Here is an 18,498-nt window from a genome sequence, read left to right as displayed (position 1 = left end):
ACCAGAACGATGGCTGTAACTAGGTTTTGCAACGCAGCCAATAAAGGGTGATGTCTTAATCACTTCTCAGTTGCTATTACAAAATACTGTGACCAAGGCAACTTATAGAAGGAAGAGTTTATTGGGAGGGGGTTATTGGGGGGAGCATGATGGCAGGCAGACAGGCAGGCAGTGGATAAGCAGGTAGGCAGTGGGCAGGCAGGGCAGACAGGCAGTGGGCAGGCAGCAGGTAGGCAAGCAGGCAGGCAGTGGGCATGCAGCAGGCAGGGCAGGCAGGGGCAGACAGGCAGGCAGGCAGGCAGTGGGAAGGCAGTGGACAGATAGGCAGGCAGTGGGCAGGCAGCAGGCAGGCAGTGGGCAGGCAGCAGGCAGGCAGTGGGCAGGCAGCAGGCAGGCAGCAGGCAGGCAGTGGGCAGGGCAAGGCAGGGGCAGGCAGGCAGTGGGCAGACAGGCAGGCAGGCAATGGGCAGGCAGGCAGACAGGCAGGCAGAAAGACAGACAGGCAGGCAGAAAGACAGGGCAGGCAGGCAGGCAGTGGGCAAGCAGTAGGCAGAGAGGCAGGCAGTGGGCAGATAGGCAGACAGTGGGCAGGCAGCAGGCAGCAGGCAGTGGGCAGGCAGCAGGCTGGCAGGGCAGTAGAGCAGTAAGGAGCTCACATCTCACCCACAAGCATGAGGCAAAGAGAAAGAATGAACACAAGCTGAGTGGGAATGCCATGGGCTTTTGAAACCTCAATGCCAACCCCCCAGTGATACACCTCCTCCAACATGGTGTCACCAACTAATCCTTCCCAAATAGTTTCACTAACTGGGGCCCAAGCATTCAAATATAGGAGCCAATGGGGGTCGTTCTTATTAAACCACCAAGACGTGGCTTCACAGAGTCAAGAGACAAAAAGTAAATACTACGACAGGGTGAACTTCCCTAAATCCAAAAGTATGAAATCCAAAATACATCAAAACCTGGAACCTTTTATAGTGAGAAAGGATCTGTCTGTAACCCAGGCTAGCCTTGAACGTGATATGTAGCCAAGGGTGACCTTGAACTCCCGATCCCCCTGCATCCACCTCTCCAATGCTGAGATTACACCAAAATGAATAAAATGTCATTAAAAATTAAACACTTTAGAATTTAGAGTAAATTTCAGTTGTTCAGAATAGGATGTTGAAACGAAACTAAACTCTTGCTTCCTAAGTTGCATGTGCCCGACATTTCGCCACAGACACAAGAACGGTACTTAATAAACATCAATCCTGAAATACTTCAAGGAACAGGAAATGGTCAGCTGTAGTGTCCAGTGGGGGAAGAACAGATAGAACTGACTTGTGCCTTGTGCCATGTGCCTTTCCTGCCCTAGCTGTCCTGTAGTGTCTCACTGCAGAAGTTGCTGCCTTTTGCTGGTTTCCCCACTCTTCACTAGCCTGCATTAAGGCTACAGGTAAACAGTACGCTGCCTGCTTAGAACCCCCAAGTGAAGAGCCGTCGGGCCAGGCTAAGTGAAAGTCCCTGCCTAGAATCCCCTAGTGACGCAGAGCTAGGACATCTGCCTGGAATCCTTAGTCCGAGGATAGGGCCATGCTTAGTGGTAAAGTGTCTGCCTAGAGTTCCTCACTGAAGGAATGGGGGTACATCTGGCTAAGGGGTTCATCTCTTCCCTGGCAAGCCCAAGGCCTTGGGTTCAAATTTAGGGACTCAATGAATTCTCCTACAAGGTGTGCCAGCTGTCCTGACCCCCAGTCACAAACATGAAAAGAGAACAGTTATTCTCCCGCTATCTTAGCTGACTTAGGCTCAGATCTGTGGCTCTTACAATAAAAAGGTAAATTATTACGTTTATTTGTTTGGATTCCTGGGTCTGAGGGGGAAAGCTGAGGTTGGACCCTGTCTAAGGAGGAAGACTGGAGTCTGAACATCTGGATGTGAGGGAGGAGGCTGGGCCCTGGACTCCCAGGGTCTGACAGAAGAGGCTGGGGTCTGTGCCCCTGGGTCTGAGGAAGGAGGCTGGGGCTTTTGCACCTAGGTCTGAGAGAGGAAGGCTGAATCTATACTCTTATGACTGAGGGAAGAGGATCTGGAGTCTGTGCACCTTGGGTCTGAGGGAGGAGGGACAGAGCCCGGCTCTGGGGAGGAGGGCTGGGCTCCTGCAGCAGGCAGCTGGATGAAGTGCATCTCAGGCCGGGGTTCTGGAGACCTGGAGGACGTCGGTCGCCCGGGGGAGGGCGGAGGAGGGGCAGGGCCACAGTAACAAAGGCCTCTCCCTCCAACGAGCAACCCCCCCGGCCCCGCCTCCCGGGCCCCCCGCCTGCCCTGATTGGCCGGTCTCCCTGCCCGTCAGCGCCACCCCCCCTCCCTGGGTCTGCAGCAGCTCCGGCTACCTCGTCGCGCCCCCCCAGCCCCCTCCCCCCGCCCCCGCCGCCCCCCGGGCCGGTGCAGCCGCAGGCGGGGTCCCCCTCCCCCTCCCCCTCTCCCCCAGGCTCGCGCGCCCCGACCGCCCCCTCCCCTCCCCCTCCGCGCCGCCGCGATGCCCCCCCCTGCGCCCGGGGCCCGGCTCCGGCTCCTCGCTGCCGCCGCCCTGGCCGGCCTGGCCGTCATCAGCCGAGGTACCGCAGCGCCGGGGGCGGGGGACTCGGCGGGGAACCCCGGGGTCCGGGAAGGGGTACGGGACCCAGGCGGGGAGGGGGGCAGGTAGGGAGCACTCCCGAGGGGGGTATGCGGAGGTCTGGAGCCGGGGACCTAGGCGGCAGTCCTTGGCTGGGCAGTGGGTACTTGGGTGCTTGGATGCGCGCTGGGGCACAAGGATGCACGTCCTTATCTAGTCAGCTGCTCCATCACTAGCAAGGGGGTCGCCGACACCTGCTGCGGGCCTTGGGCGGCAAGAATGTACCGCTGTAGGTCAGGGAGAGACTCAGATGTTGGGGTGACAGTCCTCACCTGGGCTGGGTCTCCAAACTGAGTTGGGGTATCAGGCCTGGAATGGAGGGGTCTTGTCTTTGCGTTTTGGAGAGGTTCCCTGCGCAGTCTTTGCCTGGGGACTGGGCTCTGCGTCTTTAGGTGCAGGTGGAGGACGGAATGTGTTTCAGGGTCAGCAAGTATTGGGGACAGTGTTCACAGACTGAAATCCTAGACCCAGGAAAACCAGAGATGGGGCTGAAACTCCTTATCCGGGTTTTCTTCTCAGCGCTTGAGGTGTTTGCAGTTAACTGGGAGATGGTCCTGGGAAGCCAGGAAGTTGAGGTTGCTGGGGTGAGGATTCTGATCTAAAGTCTGATTGAGTAACTATCTGGATGGAGAAATGGACAGATGAAAGGGTGGGAGTTGGACTAGGGAAGGCAGGACATGAAGGGTTAATGCAGGGTCACCCGGTTGGTTACTAGTCTCAGCCAGCCCAGGGGCCTAGAGACTCTTGGTAACAGTAGAAATGAGACCTGCCCTGAGGATGTGTGTGTGTGTGTGTGTGTGTGTGTGTGTGTGTGTGTGTGTGTGTGTGTGTACTGTGTCTCTCCTGCAGGGCCTGTCAAGGAGAGTATACAAATCGATGGGTCAAGGAAATGGTGCTGAGGGCACAAGAGGGAAAAGGATGGGGCAGGAAGCCAGGAAAGTGTTAATCTGGTGTTTCCACATCACTTCCTCCAGACCTTGTCTAATCAAGCATCACAGAATCAGGGACATGCTATGCCATCAGGGACAGTAGTCCCCAACACTGTGACCCCAGCAGCCCCAAGGGAAGCAGCTACCCTCGTCCTCCAGTCAAGTCACCCCATAGCCACGCAAACATCCCAGCATCCTAGCCAAGCTGCACCTGCAGACTACAGAGTCACACGCTCAGCCCTGCCCACTCAGGACGCCCACACACAGATCCACTGGGGGAAGGCACGGATTCTGCCAGGAATGAAACGGGCCAGAAATGCACCCCTTACCACAGTACAAGGCTGAGGAGTGCCTGACCTGCTGACCGCTGGCTGGGTGTCTTTCTCTCCTGTCACTTTAGGTCTCTGTTTTTGGCTTATTTATGCCTCGCCCATGCCCTCTCCTCAGGCTCAATTATTGGCTGGTGGCACTCCCTGTCTTCCTGGGCTGTTTTTCCATCCCTTACCACAGTACAAGGCTGAGGAGTGCCTGACCTGCTGACCGCTGGCTGGGTGTCTTTCTCTCCTGTCACTTTAGGTCTCTGTTTTTGGCTTATTTATGCCTCGCCCATGCCCTCTCCTCAGGCTCAATTATTGGCTGGTGGCACTCCCTGTCTTCCTGGGCTGTTTTTCCATCCCTGCTAGTTTCAGCACAGTGGCACATCTGCCTCTCAAACTGCCATAGCCTCCCGGCCCCCAATGTTTGAGTTCCTCCTCCTTTCCTACTCCCTCACTCACACTGTACCCTTGTTCACTTTGGCACCTGTTTCTTCCTCCCTCTCACTGTACCTCTTTGATCCCCAACAGCCACCCAACTCTCTTCCTAAGGTACTGTCCAATTTGCTAGTTTGACTTCTCAGAAATCATTACTATACACGCCTTCTGGGGTCCTCCCCAGGCTGGGTGGGGATCTGTGGCAGACTCGTATGACCTTGAGAAGTCTCTGGCCTTGGGTACCTAGTCTGAAAACTGTGAGAGAAAGTGGGGGACCCAGTGGGGTGAACCAAGATAAATCTAACTGTTGGGCAGATGCCCCATTGATATCCCACTGTTACTTTGGAGAGGAAAGACACCTCATTTTGTAAAGTATGCAAAACAGTGCCTTCCTTCTTTCTTTCTTTCTTTCTTTCTTTCTTTCTTTCTTTTCTTTTTTTTTTTCTTTCTTTTTTTCTCTGAGACAGGGTTTCTCTGTGTAGCCCTGGTTGTCCTGGACTCGCTTTGTAGACCAGGCTGGCCTCGAACTCACGACGATCCACCGGCCTCTGCCTCCCGAGTGCTCCTTTCTTTTGTCTGTGTTTTTCATGAGGAGCGTGTATGAGTCAAATTCCCAACCCCAGCTTCATCACATGCAGTCACGTACTTTTCCAGACAGAGTCTCACTATGTAATTCCACTATGAATTCATCAAGGTAATCTTCCTGTCTCAGCTTCCCAGATGCTGTGATTGGAGCCATGAGCCACAGCACAGTTGTTTTGTTTGTTTGTGTTTCTTTTTGTTTTTGTTTTTTGTTTGTTTTTTATAGCTTGAGGCTCAATATGTAGCCATGGTTGGCCTGGAATATGTAGACCAGGCTGGCTTTGAACAAAAGACATCCCGCTTGCCTCTTCTTCCTAGGTCTTGTGCCTATGGATGTGGGCTACCATGCCCAGCTCTCTCTCTCTCTCTCTCACACACACCTGAGAGAAGCTGAGAGGTGTGAGAGGCAGCAGAGATTCATGCTCCTCCAGCTTTCGTTCCCTTTCACAAACTCATCCCACACAACTTTCAGTGCAAAGCAAAGAAAGCCTGGTTGGTTCCTGCTAGTGTTTTCATCATGTGGGTCCAGGGGCTTGAGCCTACGGAATCCGCCTTGGCCGCTCAAGCTGGTCTGGAACTCAGTGGTAGTCAAGGTAGTTTCAGGTCTTGTGGATGGCCCAGGCCGGTCTCAGACTTGCAGCAGTTGTCATGCCTTTGTGTCCTCAGCACGAGGATTAGAATTATGTACCACCATGCCTGCTTCATAGGCTTGGCAAATATTGTGTTCACTGCCATTCTAAGCTTTTCAGAAATGTGGTGGGGGTCAGAGAGCAAGCCAGGGACCAAGCACTCCATCACAACATTTATAGTGGAAAGAAGAGAGATCAAGAATCAGCTGGGCGGGGGGGGGGGGGGGGGAAGATCTAGCAAACAAATACGTCATCTCAGAGAGTGTTACGTGAAGATGCCAAAAGTGCCTTGGAGAATGGGTTGTCCATTTTAGAGGATGATATTCCAGGAAGCCACAGCCAGGAAAGTGAGAAGGGTGTTAAGGCCTGAGAAAAAGAAGAAGCCAGCTTTGAACAGGTCCCACGGAAACCTGCAGAGAAGGGTGGCTGATGTGCAGGGCCCAGGCATCACCTGGGTAGGGGACCCCAGGCTTGTGAGCTGAGCAGAGAGGTGGGCCCTTGGGTGCCTGTCATGTCAGAGATTGCCACTTCCACAGCCCTTCCATGGGCAGCCTCCAGGAGCACCCACAAAGTCTCCAGACCACAGGCTCCCACTGCCAGTGGCTTCAGAGACTGTAGGATCATCGCATTCCAACCCCAGTCCCCACCCAAGGGTCTCGGCTTTGCTTGAGGGTCATCCAGGATCCCTAAGATTCTTGCCTCTCATTTCTGGGTACAGAGCTTGTCAGAACTATTTTCCTCCCTTGACTGTGACCTCTATTTATTGATTTATTCTGTTAGTCTAGACTGAAAATCTCACAAGAGCAGGGACCTGCCCACACAGGATGCCTCCCAGCTCTTCTAAATCTTTCAGCTCTCTTTGTCACTTGCTTATTTATTTATTTATTTATAAATAAATAAATAACCTGGGACTCCACCTTTTCTCCTAGGGCAAGCTAAGGTTGGGTTTCTAAAATGCAGGGTGTCTTGCAGGAGTTGCAGACCTCAAAAGTACCAGCCAACCAGACAATCTCTCCCCCTGCCCCAGCCAGGGAGGGTGACACCAGGTCAGGGAGAGCAGGTGGCATGTCAGGTGCACAGCTAAGCATGCCATTTGCTTGTGCCATCTCAAGGCGGCACTAAGAAAAACTTGCAATGAATTCTTGTTCTTTGTTTTCTCTAAATGGGAAAACTGAGGCTCGGCCTGTGGGATTGTGTAGTCAAGGCAAGGCTGGGCAGACACTGGGCTTCCTAGGGTCTGCTTTTTTATTTTTGTTTTTGTTTTGTTGTTATTTTGTTTTTTGCTGTTTTTGTAATTTTTTAACACACATGTGAAGATCCGGGGCATCCATACTCACAGAAAAGGAGCTCAAAGCCCATTGAGGGACAGGCTCATTTATCACATGTCTTCCAGGACTGTTCGTAAGACCACTTTGATTGAAGGTTATGTGACCTGAGCCCTGAGGCTGGAGTTCGCCCGAGCCACTGGAGAAGAAGGGATTTGAGGATTGAGGAGCAGAGAGAGGCACATCTGGGCTACACACAAGGCAGGGGACTGGAGGCAGGATGGCGTGCCATTGGGACACTGGGGCTTGCCAGGCAAGCTGCAGTCTCAGGGGCCACTGGGGCCTTCAGAGGTGGCAGTGGCAGAGTTGGAAGATTTCTATGGCAAGGTGTACCCCATGCTGGCTTCTCTGTCTGGAGGACCATGGCTGAGCTCCTTCCTGTGTCTGGGACTACACTCTCTATCCCACGCCCTGTTCCCACACTCAGACTGTGGGACTGGATGTGCCAACTCTCATGGCCAGCACCTTGGACAGCTCACTGGTCCCCACCTGTCTTTGTCCAAGAGTACTGGGATAGGGAAGTATGATTTATTCACAGGGGTCTTCCAGCAATATATGTGGGTGTCCAGAGTTGTGGGATGGGAGAGCTAGGTACCCTAAAGTGCCAGGAAACTCCATCCCCCAATGGGCTGAGGTTAAGGGCCCTGTCTAGGACAGGACAAGAGCTTCAAGAGCTGGGTTGGCCTAGAAAGGGTTCTTTGTATCACACACGGCTGTGTTCTTGAACCGAATGTCACATTCCCTCACTTCCTTTAGTTTGGGTGCATATTTTGGTTTGTGATTTTCAGACTTGATGTGTGTGTGTGTGTGTGTGTGTGTGTGTGTGTGTGTGTGCTCGCGCACGTATGCATGCATTCATGCTCAGCCACGCATGACCTGATTAGAGGTGACAGCATGATTTACTTACCAGATCCTCAGGCAGGGTAGCCCCTGTGTGTTGGAGGGGATGTGACAGTGTGTCGCTCTGTCCCCTTGGACAGGTGGTAGTTTCCTTCGTGCAGGTGGGACCCAGAGCCTTTCAAAATGGGTGCAGGGGAGTGTCTGCTCAGGCTGGCTGTGTGTGTGTGTGTGTGTGTGTGTGTGTGTGTGTGTGTGTGTGTGTGTGTGTGTCCAGCTCTGGGTGTGTGGACTTTGCAGCTGTGTATGGGGAGCAAGGCTATTTGTTGTCAGTGGGGCCATGAAGGGACAGTGGGGTGACTCTGCACCAGTGCTGTTTGGCCTTTGGTGTCTGCTTGTGGCTGAGTGACTGTCTGCTCCTGGGAGACAACTGACTTCTACAACTGATCTGCCAGGCATGTGTCAGGGCTGTGGGTCCCTCTGACCTAGGCTGTAGCCATATGCCTGACAGGGAAGCTGGCTTAGGTGTGGCTTTGTGTTTTTCCTGGGTTCTGGCTGGGTGTGTACGTGTGTACACATTCCATTCTTACTTGAGCATGTGTGACAGAGTTCCCTATGTGGCTTCTCACAGAGCAGCAATGGCTTTGGCCTGGGTGACCCCAGGCTGCGAGGCTTCAGGGCTCAGACCCAACCCCCAGGCCTAGCCAGCCTGTTACATTGCTTTTGTCCTAGCTCCATCCTGAGGGGCTGTTGATTGAGAGGCCCCCAGGGAGTCTTTGGGACACCACGGGCAATTAATTCATTAGATTAATTAGCTCCTTTTCCCAGGCTGGGGGCAGGGCAGCCCACTCAGGGCCCTCCCGATCCAATCAGCCAAGGTCATGCAGCTAGACCTCCTCTCAGTGCATTCTCCTCAGTCTCTCCTCCGCCTCCACTTCCCCATCCCCCGCTCCCTGGCCCTGGTCCAGCCTGCTGGCCCTGATCCACAGAGACTTGAGTGGTGGTGTGACCGGGCAGCACTAGTGTGTGCACTCGGGCCTGCGAATGCACTATGAGTAGTGGCAGTAGTGACATAAAGTTTGTCTGGCAGAGGGGTGTGTGTGTGTGTGTGTGGTGTGTGTGGTGTGTGTGTGTGTTCAATTACACAAGGTGCCTACAAGCGTGCAAACAAGCCCATGTTTAGTATCTGTGGATAGCTCCCTCTGTGTATGTCTGTACATGTATGTCGGAGTTAATCTGTGCTTGTCTGCATCTGTATGCATGTATGCACACCTGCCTTTGTATATTTGCCTGTGTGAATGTGCACATATGTGCCTCTGTGTGTGCATGTGTGTATGCATGTGAGTCTTAAGCACCTGTATGTATATAGATGGTACCTGTGTCTGTATGTGAACATCTCTGCTTACAAATGTGTTGTATCTATGCAGTGTGTGACTTTTCCTGAGGAGACTTAAATAAATGTGTATCCATGGGGCTGGTGAGATGGCTCAACAGTGAAGGCAGTTGCTGCTGGTGAGGACCTGAGTTTAGTGCCTAGCACCCACAGCAGACAGCTTACAATTGCTTGTAACTCCACTCCAGGGAATCTCTCTCTCTCTCTCTCTCTCTCTCTCTCTCTCTCTCTCTCTCTCTCTCACACACACACACACACACACACACACACACACACACAGAGAGAGAGAGAGAGAGAGAGAGAGAGAGAGAGAGAGAGAGAGCAGAGAGAGAGAGCAATAACAAAATGAAACATCTACGCAAGCCAGACAGGGCACAAACAACACACCAGAGAAGTGATTCTGAAATGCAAGTCTGGCTTGGTGGACCAAAGAGTTCAAATGGGGCTAATCACAGGAGTGTGGGCGGGAGTGACTCACAGGAGTGTGGGAGAAAGTGAGAGTGACTCACAGGAGTGTGGGCAACATGCAGGCAGCAGCGCTATCAAAGAAGAGTCATCCCCCACACTCCCTAGTGAAATTAAAGGGGGGTCCTCCTGAGGGGACTTCTGTGTGCCACCTGACCCATTCTTGTGCTGTCTCCAGGGCTTTGAGAGCACCATGTCCACAAGAGACTATCGTTTAGTCCAATCCCGCAAACGCCTCACGTGGTGCTCTGGTATCAAGGTGGCAGTCGTGTCACGCCAGAGGACAGTGGTTCATATTATGTAACTGGGAGCCAGTGCACTCTACTGTGTCTCTAAGCACTTTGCTTTGCATGTGTGTGTGGTCTGCATACTCGTGTAGCTGCCTGCTTAGGCATGCATGTAGGTCTGTGTCACTGTGTTTGACACGTGCATACCTGTGTCTGGATGCACAGGTGTCTGTGTGCATGGGCTGTGATTGGGTGCCATCTCTGAAAGGCACTGTTCCGTGAGAGTTCCGTTTTGGTTTTGAGTCAGAGCAAGGGACAGAGAAGGGGGGACACAGCATAATGGTCTAGTCTGAGTTTTTCCACTGCGTGTGAATTTCTGAAAACAATAAATTCTTGTGGCAGTGGATGCTGATGCCTGTGTCACCACAGATATGTGTCTGTGTGTGTCCCCATGGATAGAGTATTCGCCACAGCTGGCCCCACCTGAGCTGCCAGGGCTGAGCAATCCCCTCCCTTCTGCAGGGTTGCTGTCCCAGAGCCTGGAGTTCAGCTCACCTGCAGACAACTACACAGTGTGCGAAGGTGACAACGCCACACTCAGGTACATCCCAGTTCAGGGGCTCAGGTAGCATGGGGCTTCACCAGGCTACTCACCCTTCCCTCCCCGCACCTGCATTTGTAACCAGCTGTGAGGGGTGTGGACACTAAGCCGCGCTCCACCCATAGACCTTACTCTTGTTGTTTTAAAGTGAAGAGACACAGGAACTACTAGGATTCAAAATCTTGTAGACCATACATGACAGGGATGCTGGCAGAGTAAGGGTTATCAGTCTCTGGGGCCCTGTCTCCTCACTAGGATCTCTCCCCCACCCGGGTCACTGTCTCTCGCTGTTCTCTCTCTCTCTCTCTCTCTCTCTCTCTCTCTCTCTCTCTCTCTCTCTCTCTCTCTCTGCCCCACATCTTTCTGGTTTTTTGTCTCTCAGCTCAGCTCACTTCTCTGTGTTCTTCTGTCTTGGGGTCTCTGCCCTACTCTTTTTACACCTGTGCATCTTCCTCTCTGTCCCTCTGGTTCTCTCTGTGTCTCCCTCTGTGTGTCCCTCCCTCTCTTTGTAACACATAGCAATCCCTCAGAAGTCTGGCTTCCAGGCCTCTTCCCTCTCTGAGGCTTGGTTTGCCCTCCTGTACAGTGGGCACTTCAAGGTCTGCCTCCCAGAGTCCTGCAGGTGTACTGGGGATGGGTGGGTGGGGAAACCCTTGCCTTCTCTTCTCATCCTCCCCTTCCTTCCCAGCTGCTTCATCGATGAGCATGTGACCCGGGTGGCCTGGCTGAACCGATCCAACATCCTGTATGCGGGCAATGACCGTTGGACCAGTGACCCCCGGGTGCGGCTCCTCATCAACACACCTGAGGAGTTCTCAATCCTCATCACCCAGGTGGGGCTTGGTGATGAGGGCCTCTACACCTGCTCCTTCCAGACCCGCCACCAGCCCTATACCACTCAGGTCTACCTCATCGTCCATGGTGAGCCTTATGTAAAGAGGACAAGCAGGGAGGGGACAGGAAGATAGGCCTGCAGGATGGTCGTGGCTGGGAGGCCCCAGTGAACACCCTGCATTGAGCGCACTTGGCCCATTGCTGGTCACTATCCTAAGATACAAGCGAGTGGAGCATCACTCTTGTGGATGCCAGCCAGGCACGAGGGAAAGTGATACCACAGGCTGTGGAAGAGGTACCCAGCCTCAGCGCCTCTGTGCATTTGCTAAGCTGTGCACCTGTGCACGGGTGGGGGCTTTTCTAGGCACCGAGGACACACACAGACACACACACACACACACACACACACACACACACACACACACGACTGTCTCTCCCTATTTGTACTCATTTCCCAAGGAAGAGGCTCAGGGTGGGAGGTGGGGGTGTCCTAGATATGAGGAAGGAGGATTAGGGTGTGCACCCTGGGAGTGAGGGAGCAGGGCTAAAGTCTGGACTCCTGGGTTTGATTAGATAGGGTTGTGGTCTAGACTCCTGGGTGTGGTGTGAAAGAAGAGGGCTAGGGTCTGCACCCCAGGGTCTGAAGAAATAAGACTTAGTCTGAATATTGCCCCTGGGTCTGAGGGAGGGTGGTTGGTTTCTGGGCTCCTAGGGCTGAGGGAATAGGGTTGGCGTTGGAGTCCTAAGTGTGAAGGCTGGAGTCCAGGAGGGTGGGAGCCTGGATTCCTAAGCCTGAGAGTGGAGGGCTATAGTGTGGAGTCTACACTCATGGGTCGCCTGAGGCTGCACCCCTGGGTCCAGTGGAGAACAGCTGGGGTCTGTAATGCTGGGTCTGATGGAAGAGGACCAGCTCTTGATCTTGGGGCTAAAGCAGTGGACCTTAGGTCCGGGTGGCTGGGTGGCCGGGAATGCATCCACCCTCACCTCAACTCTCCCTTCCGTCTCCAGTCCCTGCCCGCATTGTGAACATCTCCTCACCCGTGGCGGTGAATGAAGGGGGCAACGTGAACCTTCTCTGCCTGGCTGTGGGAAGGCCAGAACCCACTGTCACCTGGAGACAGCTCCGAGGTGAGGATCCTCCCCAGCCGCAATCCGGGCCCTTCAGTTTTCCCACCCCCCCTAGCTAGAGTCCCAGAGGCCCTCGCTCTGAACCCTTCTAGCCCTTCTGGTGACCGCCACCCCTACCCTTGTTTCTCACCAAAGGCTCATCCCCTAATCTGGTGGCCTCCTGCCAGCTGTCCAGGCTGTGGCCATGTCTCTAAAGTCACCTGATGGAATTCTGCTGACTCAGATGGCAGGCGAGGCTGCATCCAGCATCTATTACCCCTCAGTCCAGCCCTCTCCTCTGCTGGATGCTGTGGCCTAGTGCTTTGAATGGTCGCCAGACCTCAGCATCAGCAACTCCTGGGAATTTTCCAGAAAAGCACATTCTCATGCCTCTGCCCTAGATCCAGAGGCAATCAGGGGCTCCCCTATCTCTAACCACAACCTGCTTAATGAGCTCTGAGATCCAGTTTCCCAAAAGGTACCACCACCAAGCTGCCTGACGTATATCAGGCCAGGACAGCATTTCGTCTCCATGCCCAGGTCCCCCAGTCTCTGGCTCTTCCTGCATCTTTACAGACCCATAATGACCATCACTGGGTCCCATTCCTTGGAAGAACTGGGATCTGGAAACCTAGTCTAGCCTCATGTCCCTCCATCCTGCCCCTTGGTATCTTCTGAACCCTAAGTCCTACTGGACTTAAGTTGTAAATGGTCTTTGGTGACCTCAGGTCTGTTGAGAAGATCCCAGGTATCCGGATTGTCAATCTCAGTTATCCAATCTGAATTCCTAAAACGCTTCCTCATTGGGTCTACCTTTCCTGGATACTTGAAAGCCAAGAGCCAAGATCCTGGCTTCACTCTCTACTCCCAAGTGGGTCCCCCCCGAACATGACACAGAAGATTCTAGATCCCTAGATCTCCTGCAACCCAAACTCCCAGGCTCCTTTCCACTGGGTTCTGAGCTCCCCAGCCCCACCCTGCCCCCACAGGACCTTCCGGGCTCCTACTGACCCGGGCACTTTAGGCCCTGCTGTGCCCACCCCGCTGATGTGTGTCCGTGTTGTGCCCGTGTTGTCCCGTGTTAAGTGTTTGTGTCCGGCCCTACTCCCCTTCCCCGCCTCCCCCACAGATGGCTTCACCTCAGAGGGCGAAATCCTGGAAATCTCCGACATCCAGCGGGGCCAGGCCGGGGAATACGAATGCGTTACTCACAACGGGGTGAACTCGGTGCCCGACAGCCGCCGCGTGCTGGTCACAGTAAATTGTGAGCATCAAGAGGCCGAAGGGGCCGACCCTGGGTGCCTGGGGAGGAGGGGTCTGACTGTGAAGATGAAAGCTAGGTGGGATTCGGATCTGAACGGGGAGGGTGCTGAAATGGGACCCTGAAATCCCCGTGCAGTGAGACTGTGCTCTGGCCTCTGTCCCTTTTCAGATCCCCCAACTATCACTGATGTGACCAGCGCACGCACCGCCCTGGGCCGGGCTGCCCTCCTGCGCTGCGAAGCTATGGCGGTGCCTCCTGCAGATTTCCAGTGGTACAAGGATGACAGGCTGTGAGGACTGCACGGAGCTGGGCTGAAGGAAAAAGGGGGTGGGGTTAGGTCTCAGTTCGCAGAGCCAGGCTGGGCATCTGGCAGGCGTGAGACGCTAGGGTCCAACTTCTAGGTTTCGGGGTCTGTCGGTTCCTGGAATATTTCGACCATAGGTATGATGAATGCTGGGATTGTGCCTCCTTCCCAAGGTCTGGGGTCGAGGGTCGATGCTACGTGTCTGAAGGACAAATTTAAAGAGACCACCAGGGCTGAGTTTAAGAGGCGCTGGGGATTAAAACCGCACACTGGGAATGTGCTAGAGTGGCCCTGGTGCGTGGAGAAGGGTCCGTGGGGAAGCCAGGAGTCCCTGTGGTACATAGCAGAGCCGGGGGCTCTCGAGGAAGAGAGGAGTCTGAGTGTGTGTGGGGAACTGGGCATTGCACCCCAAGGAAGGCCAAGACCAACCCTGATCCGGATCCCCACAGGCTAAGCAGCGGCTCGGCGGAGGGCCTCAAGGTGCAGACAGAGCGCACCCGCTCCATGCTTCTCTTTGCCAACGTGAGCGCCAGGCACTACGGCAACTACACCTGTCGCGCGGCTAACCGGCTGGGAGCGTCCAGCGCCTCCATGCGGCTCCTGCGTGCGTCTGCACCGGGCGGCGGGGTGGGACAGGGCTGTGGGGGCGGAGCAAGGGTGGGCCCAGCCATCATTGGGTGGGGCAAGGAGGCGGAGATATTGGGATAGCCCCGCCCAGAATTTAGGAAACCCCAGCAGTGCCACAGAGTACAGAAACTGATTCTTTAGGTGCTTGCCTCACATGCACAAAGTTTTAGATATGATCCCCATCACTATTTCAAGCCAGCATGGCGGTGCACACCTGTAATGTCAGCACCCAGGAAGAGAAGGCAGGAAGTCACATAGTGAGTTCAAGGTCTGGGCACTCCCATGACCCAGTAGAAGAACAATAAAACAAGTGGTCTGATAGATGCACATCAAAGAAACAGGTACCACGCAAAAGTACAGACAGAATTGGGGATGGTAGGTTTGAGATAAGCTCATCAGAGAAAGGGGAACCCTGTGCAGGAAGGGGAACAGTGGTTGCAAAGACCTACAGGAAGGGTAATCAGAGGAGGGCAGCCTCCTGCCTCTCAGCGGCTGGCAGGGGCTCCGGACTCCCTGCAGGCCAAGGCCACTGGCGGCTGATAAACAGCAACATGTGGCAGACAAGCACTTTTGCTGCTGGTTGAGCGACAGACTAGGACAGAGTGAGGCTGCTTCAGGAGTCCGGTCTCAACACCCCACGCTGTTTGGGGGCAGACCCCAGGGGACTATTATTGGCTGGACGCGGAAGTGTGAGCAAAGAGAGAAGCTGGGTGAAAAGTGACACTGCGGTGGGGACGGTATTGCAGGAGGCTAAAGAAAGGGGATGGAAAGGTCAAGTCCAGCCGGGCGTGGTGGCGCACGCCTTTAATACCAGTACTTGGGAGGCAGAGGAAAGTGGATCGCTGTGAGTTCAAGGCCAGCCTGGTCTACAAAGCGAGTCCAGGACAGCCAAGGCTACACAGAAAAACCCTGTCTCGAAAAAACAAACAAACAAACAAACAAAACCCAAAGAACCGACAACAAAAAAAGAAAGTTCAAGTCCAGCCTAACCAACTTAGCAAGACCCTGTTGTGAAATAGAAAATAAAGAGAGGTCCGGGATGTAGTTTAGTACTTGCTTAGAATCCTTCAGTGAGGGTGGGAGTGTGGTTCAGAGGTAGAAAGAACATTTTCCTAGCATGTGCAAATCAGTACATTCCATCCCCAGCAAAGCACGCGCGCGCGCGCGCACACACACACACACACACACACACACACACACACACACACGGGAGGGGGCGGTGAAGGAGGGAGAGTCAAGCAATCATAGCTATACTGAAGTTTCTGGTGGGCTGAGAAGGTGACCGGTAGAAATGCTGACAAAATTTTTAACAGATAAAAACAAACCTCAAGGATTCAGACTTGCCAATAACAAGGAAATGGGGGAAGATCTGGGAGCCTATTGAGATCCAAAACGGATAAGAGGCAGCACAGAGAACCCAAGCCCTGGAGAGTTCTGATCACACAGACCCTCAGTGGCTGGAGGGAGAAGAGGCACCCAGGAGAGACCTGCAGGGCCTCCCATGCCAGCATCCCTCTGTGTTTCTCTTTTTCCAGGTCCAGGATCCCTGGAGAACTCAGCTCCGAGGCCCCCGGGGCCCCTGACCCTCCTCTGGGCCCTGAGCTGGCTGTGGTGGACGATGTAGATGTCACCCAGTACAGCGCATGCGTCTCCCCCTGCAGGGGGCCTCGGGCCGGGAGCAAGAGAAAGGGGGTGAGCAAGCGCTGCCATGGGTCTCGAGGGGGACTGAAGAGCTCTTAGCCACCGAGGAAGAAAGAAGGAGAGGAGGAAGGTCTTTTAGAGAACCCATCACTGTGAGGGATAACGCAAAATTATGCATCTTTCTACAGCCATTCTCGCCACCCGTTCACGTTCCCAATTGTGACCCACCCCCAGCCACCCCACACCCCTCTCTTAGCTCAGGCTGTCAACTGGCTCGTTCGTGTGTGTGTGTGTGTGTGTGTGTGTGTGTGTGTGTCTGCATGTTGTGTGTGTGTGTGTGTGTGTGTGTGTGTGTGTGTGTGTGTGTGTGTGTGAAGGTGTGCTGGGAGAGGGAACCAGGAGGCCTCTCTCTCTGGCACTGACTCTCCCATGGCCCCTGTCCTTTCCTGCTGCCTCTCTTCCTCTGGCTGGAGGTAGGTATGGGGGCTTCATGGTGGAAGCTTTGACAAGAGATTGCCAGCTTTCCGCCTTCCCATATATGCACGAACACATACCCCTCTCCTCCCTATTGAAGGGGCATGTGGGTGGGTGTCAGGTGTCACTCAGCCTTTGTGAATAGGTGGGGATCTCCATTATGGTTTGTTTCTCCCTGCTCCATCACCAGTTGCCTGCAGCCAGAGGCCCCATCACTGGCTCAGTGGCCTGAAACCCCACCCCACCCCACCCCTCCCCTCCCCCACCCTGAACTTTCTGGCCCTATTCCAGGGCCAATCGGTGCTTCCATTCAACTGATAGGCTGGTGGCACTTGTCACCTGTCTGTCTCAGTGCTTTGCCCCCACCCCCCCTCCACTCCCCTTGGCCACAGCGGCACCTCCTAGCTGCCCTCCAGCCCCTGCAGCTGACCCACAACTGTGGGCTCCCTGGCCACCTGTGTCCTGGCCTCTCAACCCATAGTACCTCCAAAGGCTGCTGTGACCACACACACACACACACACACACACACACACACACACACACACTTACCTACACACATACATGCACACACGCATGCACATGCACCTCCATACACTTGAGTGCACACACACACACATACGTGCACACGCACCTCCATACGCTCAAGTGCACACACACATACACACCAGCGATTGACCAGCAATAGCTCCTGGCTTCGGCTGCCCCAGAGACCCTCAGAATGGGCCACTGTCATTGGCAGAGGAAGCTGACAGGCTTTATGTGTGGGAACACCCCACCCTGATGCACACCAGGCCTCACAGAGTTGGGGAGAGAGGAAACACGTAGACATCCTGAGCCCAGGCAGAGGCACCATGCCACCAGCCCCAACTTCAGTAACCACACACCCAAAACCACACCGCTCAGAGCCTGGTGAAGATAAGGGCAGAGAGGGGCAGGGAGTCAAGGGGCAGTGACTGTACCTCAGACGGGGGCGTGGGCCCCATCCCACATTGTCTTCCATTCCCAGGGTCCGGGATGGGGTGGGGAGGGGGTGGGCTACCAAGGGAGGCGGGAGGGGGGCCCTGGGGGCCGTGTGTTCCAATTCATGGGGAGTGTTGAGACCACCACACCAATAAACGCCTTTTTCCAAAGTCTCTGCCTGTGGAAGTCAATGTCATTGAGGATTTGGGCAAGGGGATGGCAAAGGAAGTGAACTCAGATTGCCTTAAGCCACTCAGCAGAGCCCACTCATGTTTGGCTCAAAGGCAGGCACGTGACCCAGTGATGCTAATGAGGAAGTGCACTGACCCTGAGAAGGGAGGCTCCTCTGCTGGTCAGGGGGCTCAGTCACACAGGCTAAGCACGCAGGGTAGCCGTATCTATTATGTGGACTGGGGATGGCTATGGAGCTAGCAGCAAGGAAGAGGCCGGCATATGATTGAGAGAAGGACAGCGCTGCAGAAAAAAGCAAGGGGCAGGCTAGAGAATCAATCTATAATGAACCGTTAGAGCAGCTGGATCAAAACTCACCAGAAGCCCACTCCACACACACAAGCAGTAAAGCCCACTCCACACACACAAGCAGTAAAGCCCACTCCACACACACAAGCAGTAAAGCCCACTCCACACACACAAGCAGTAAAGCCCACTCCACCCACACAAGCAGTAAAGCCCACTCCACACACACAAGCAGTAAAGCCCACTCTCCACACACACAAGCAGTAAAGCCCACTCCACACACACAAGCAGTAAAGCCCACTCCACACACACAAGCAGTAAAGCCCACTCCACACACACACAAGCAGTAAAGCCCACTCTCCACACACACAAGCAGTAAAGCCCACTCTCCACACACACACAAGCAGTAA

General features: G+C 54.3%; 1 protein-coding gene across 1 annotated transcript; it reads left to right on the top strand.

Moving 5' to 3' along the window:
- Positions 1-2,445: 2,445 nt before the first annotated feature.
- IGLON5 (IgLON family member 5) lies at positions 2,446-17,209 on the top strand. Its single transcript, XM_084755919.1, has 8 exons — positions 2,446-2,600; positions 10,321-10,399; positions 11,088-11,320; positions 12,242-12,361; positions 13,470-13,604; positions 13,773-13,893; positions 14,358-14,512; positions 16,071-17,209. Exons 1-8 carry the CDS (start codon positions 2,522-2,524, stop codon positions 16,157-16,159), a joined length of 1,011 nt encoding a protein of 336 aa, XP_084612045.1. The 5' UTR covers positions 2,446-2,521; the 3' UTR covers positions 16,160-17,209.
- Positions 17,210-18,498: the final 1,289 nt, after the last annotated feature.

Source organism: Acomys minous (assembly GCF_964271855.1).
Source record: "Acomys minous genome assembly, chromosome: 2".
Taxonomy (NCBI): Eukaryota; Metazoa; Chordata; class Mammalia; order Rodentia; family Muridae; genus Acomys; species Acomys minous.
This window is presented reverse-complemented; position numbering and strand designations above follow the sequence as displayed.

Excerpts from the sequence above, each read along its gene's own strand:
- IGLON5 (XM_084755919.1), top strand. The coding sequence starts at position 2,522 with ATGCCCCCCCCTGCGCCCGGGGCCCGGCTCCGGCTCCTCGCTGCCGCC. Across the intron at positions 10,400-11,087 it reads GGTGACAACGCCACACTCAG|CTGCTTCATCGATGAGCATG; the intron begins GTACATCCCAGT and ends CTTCCTTCCCAG. Across the intron at positions 13,605-13,772 it reads CGTGCTGGTCACAGTAAATT|ATCCCCCAACTATCACTGAT; the intron begins GTGAGCATCAAG and ends GTCCCTTTTCAG.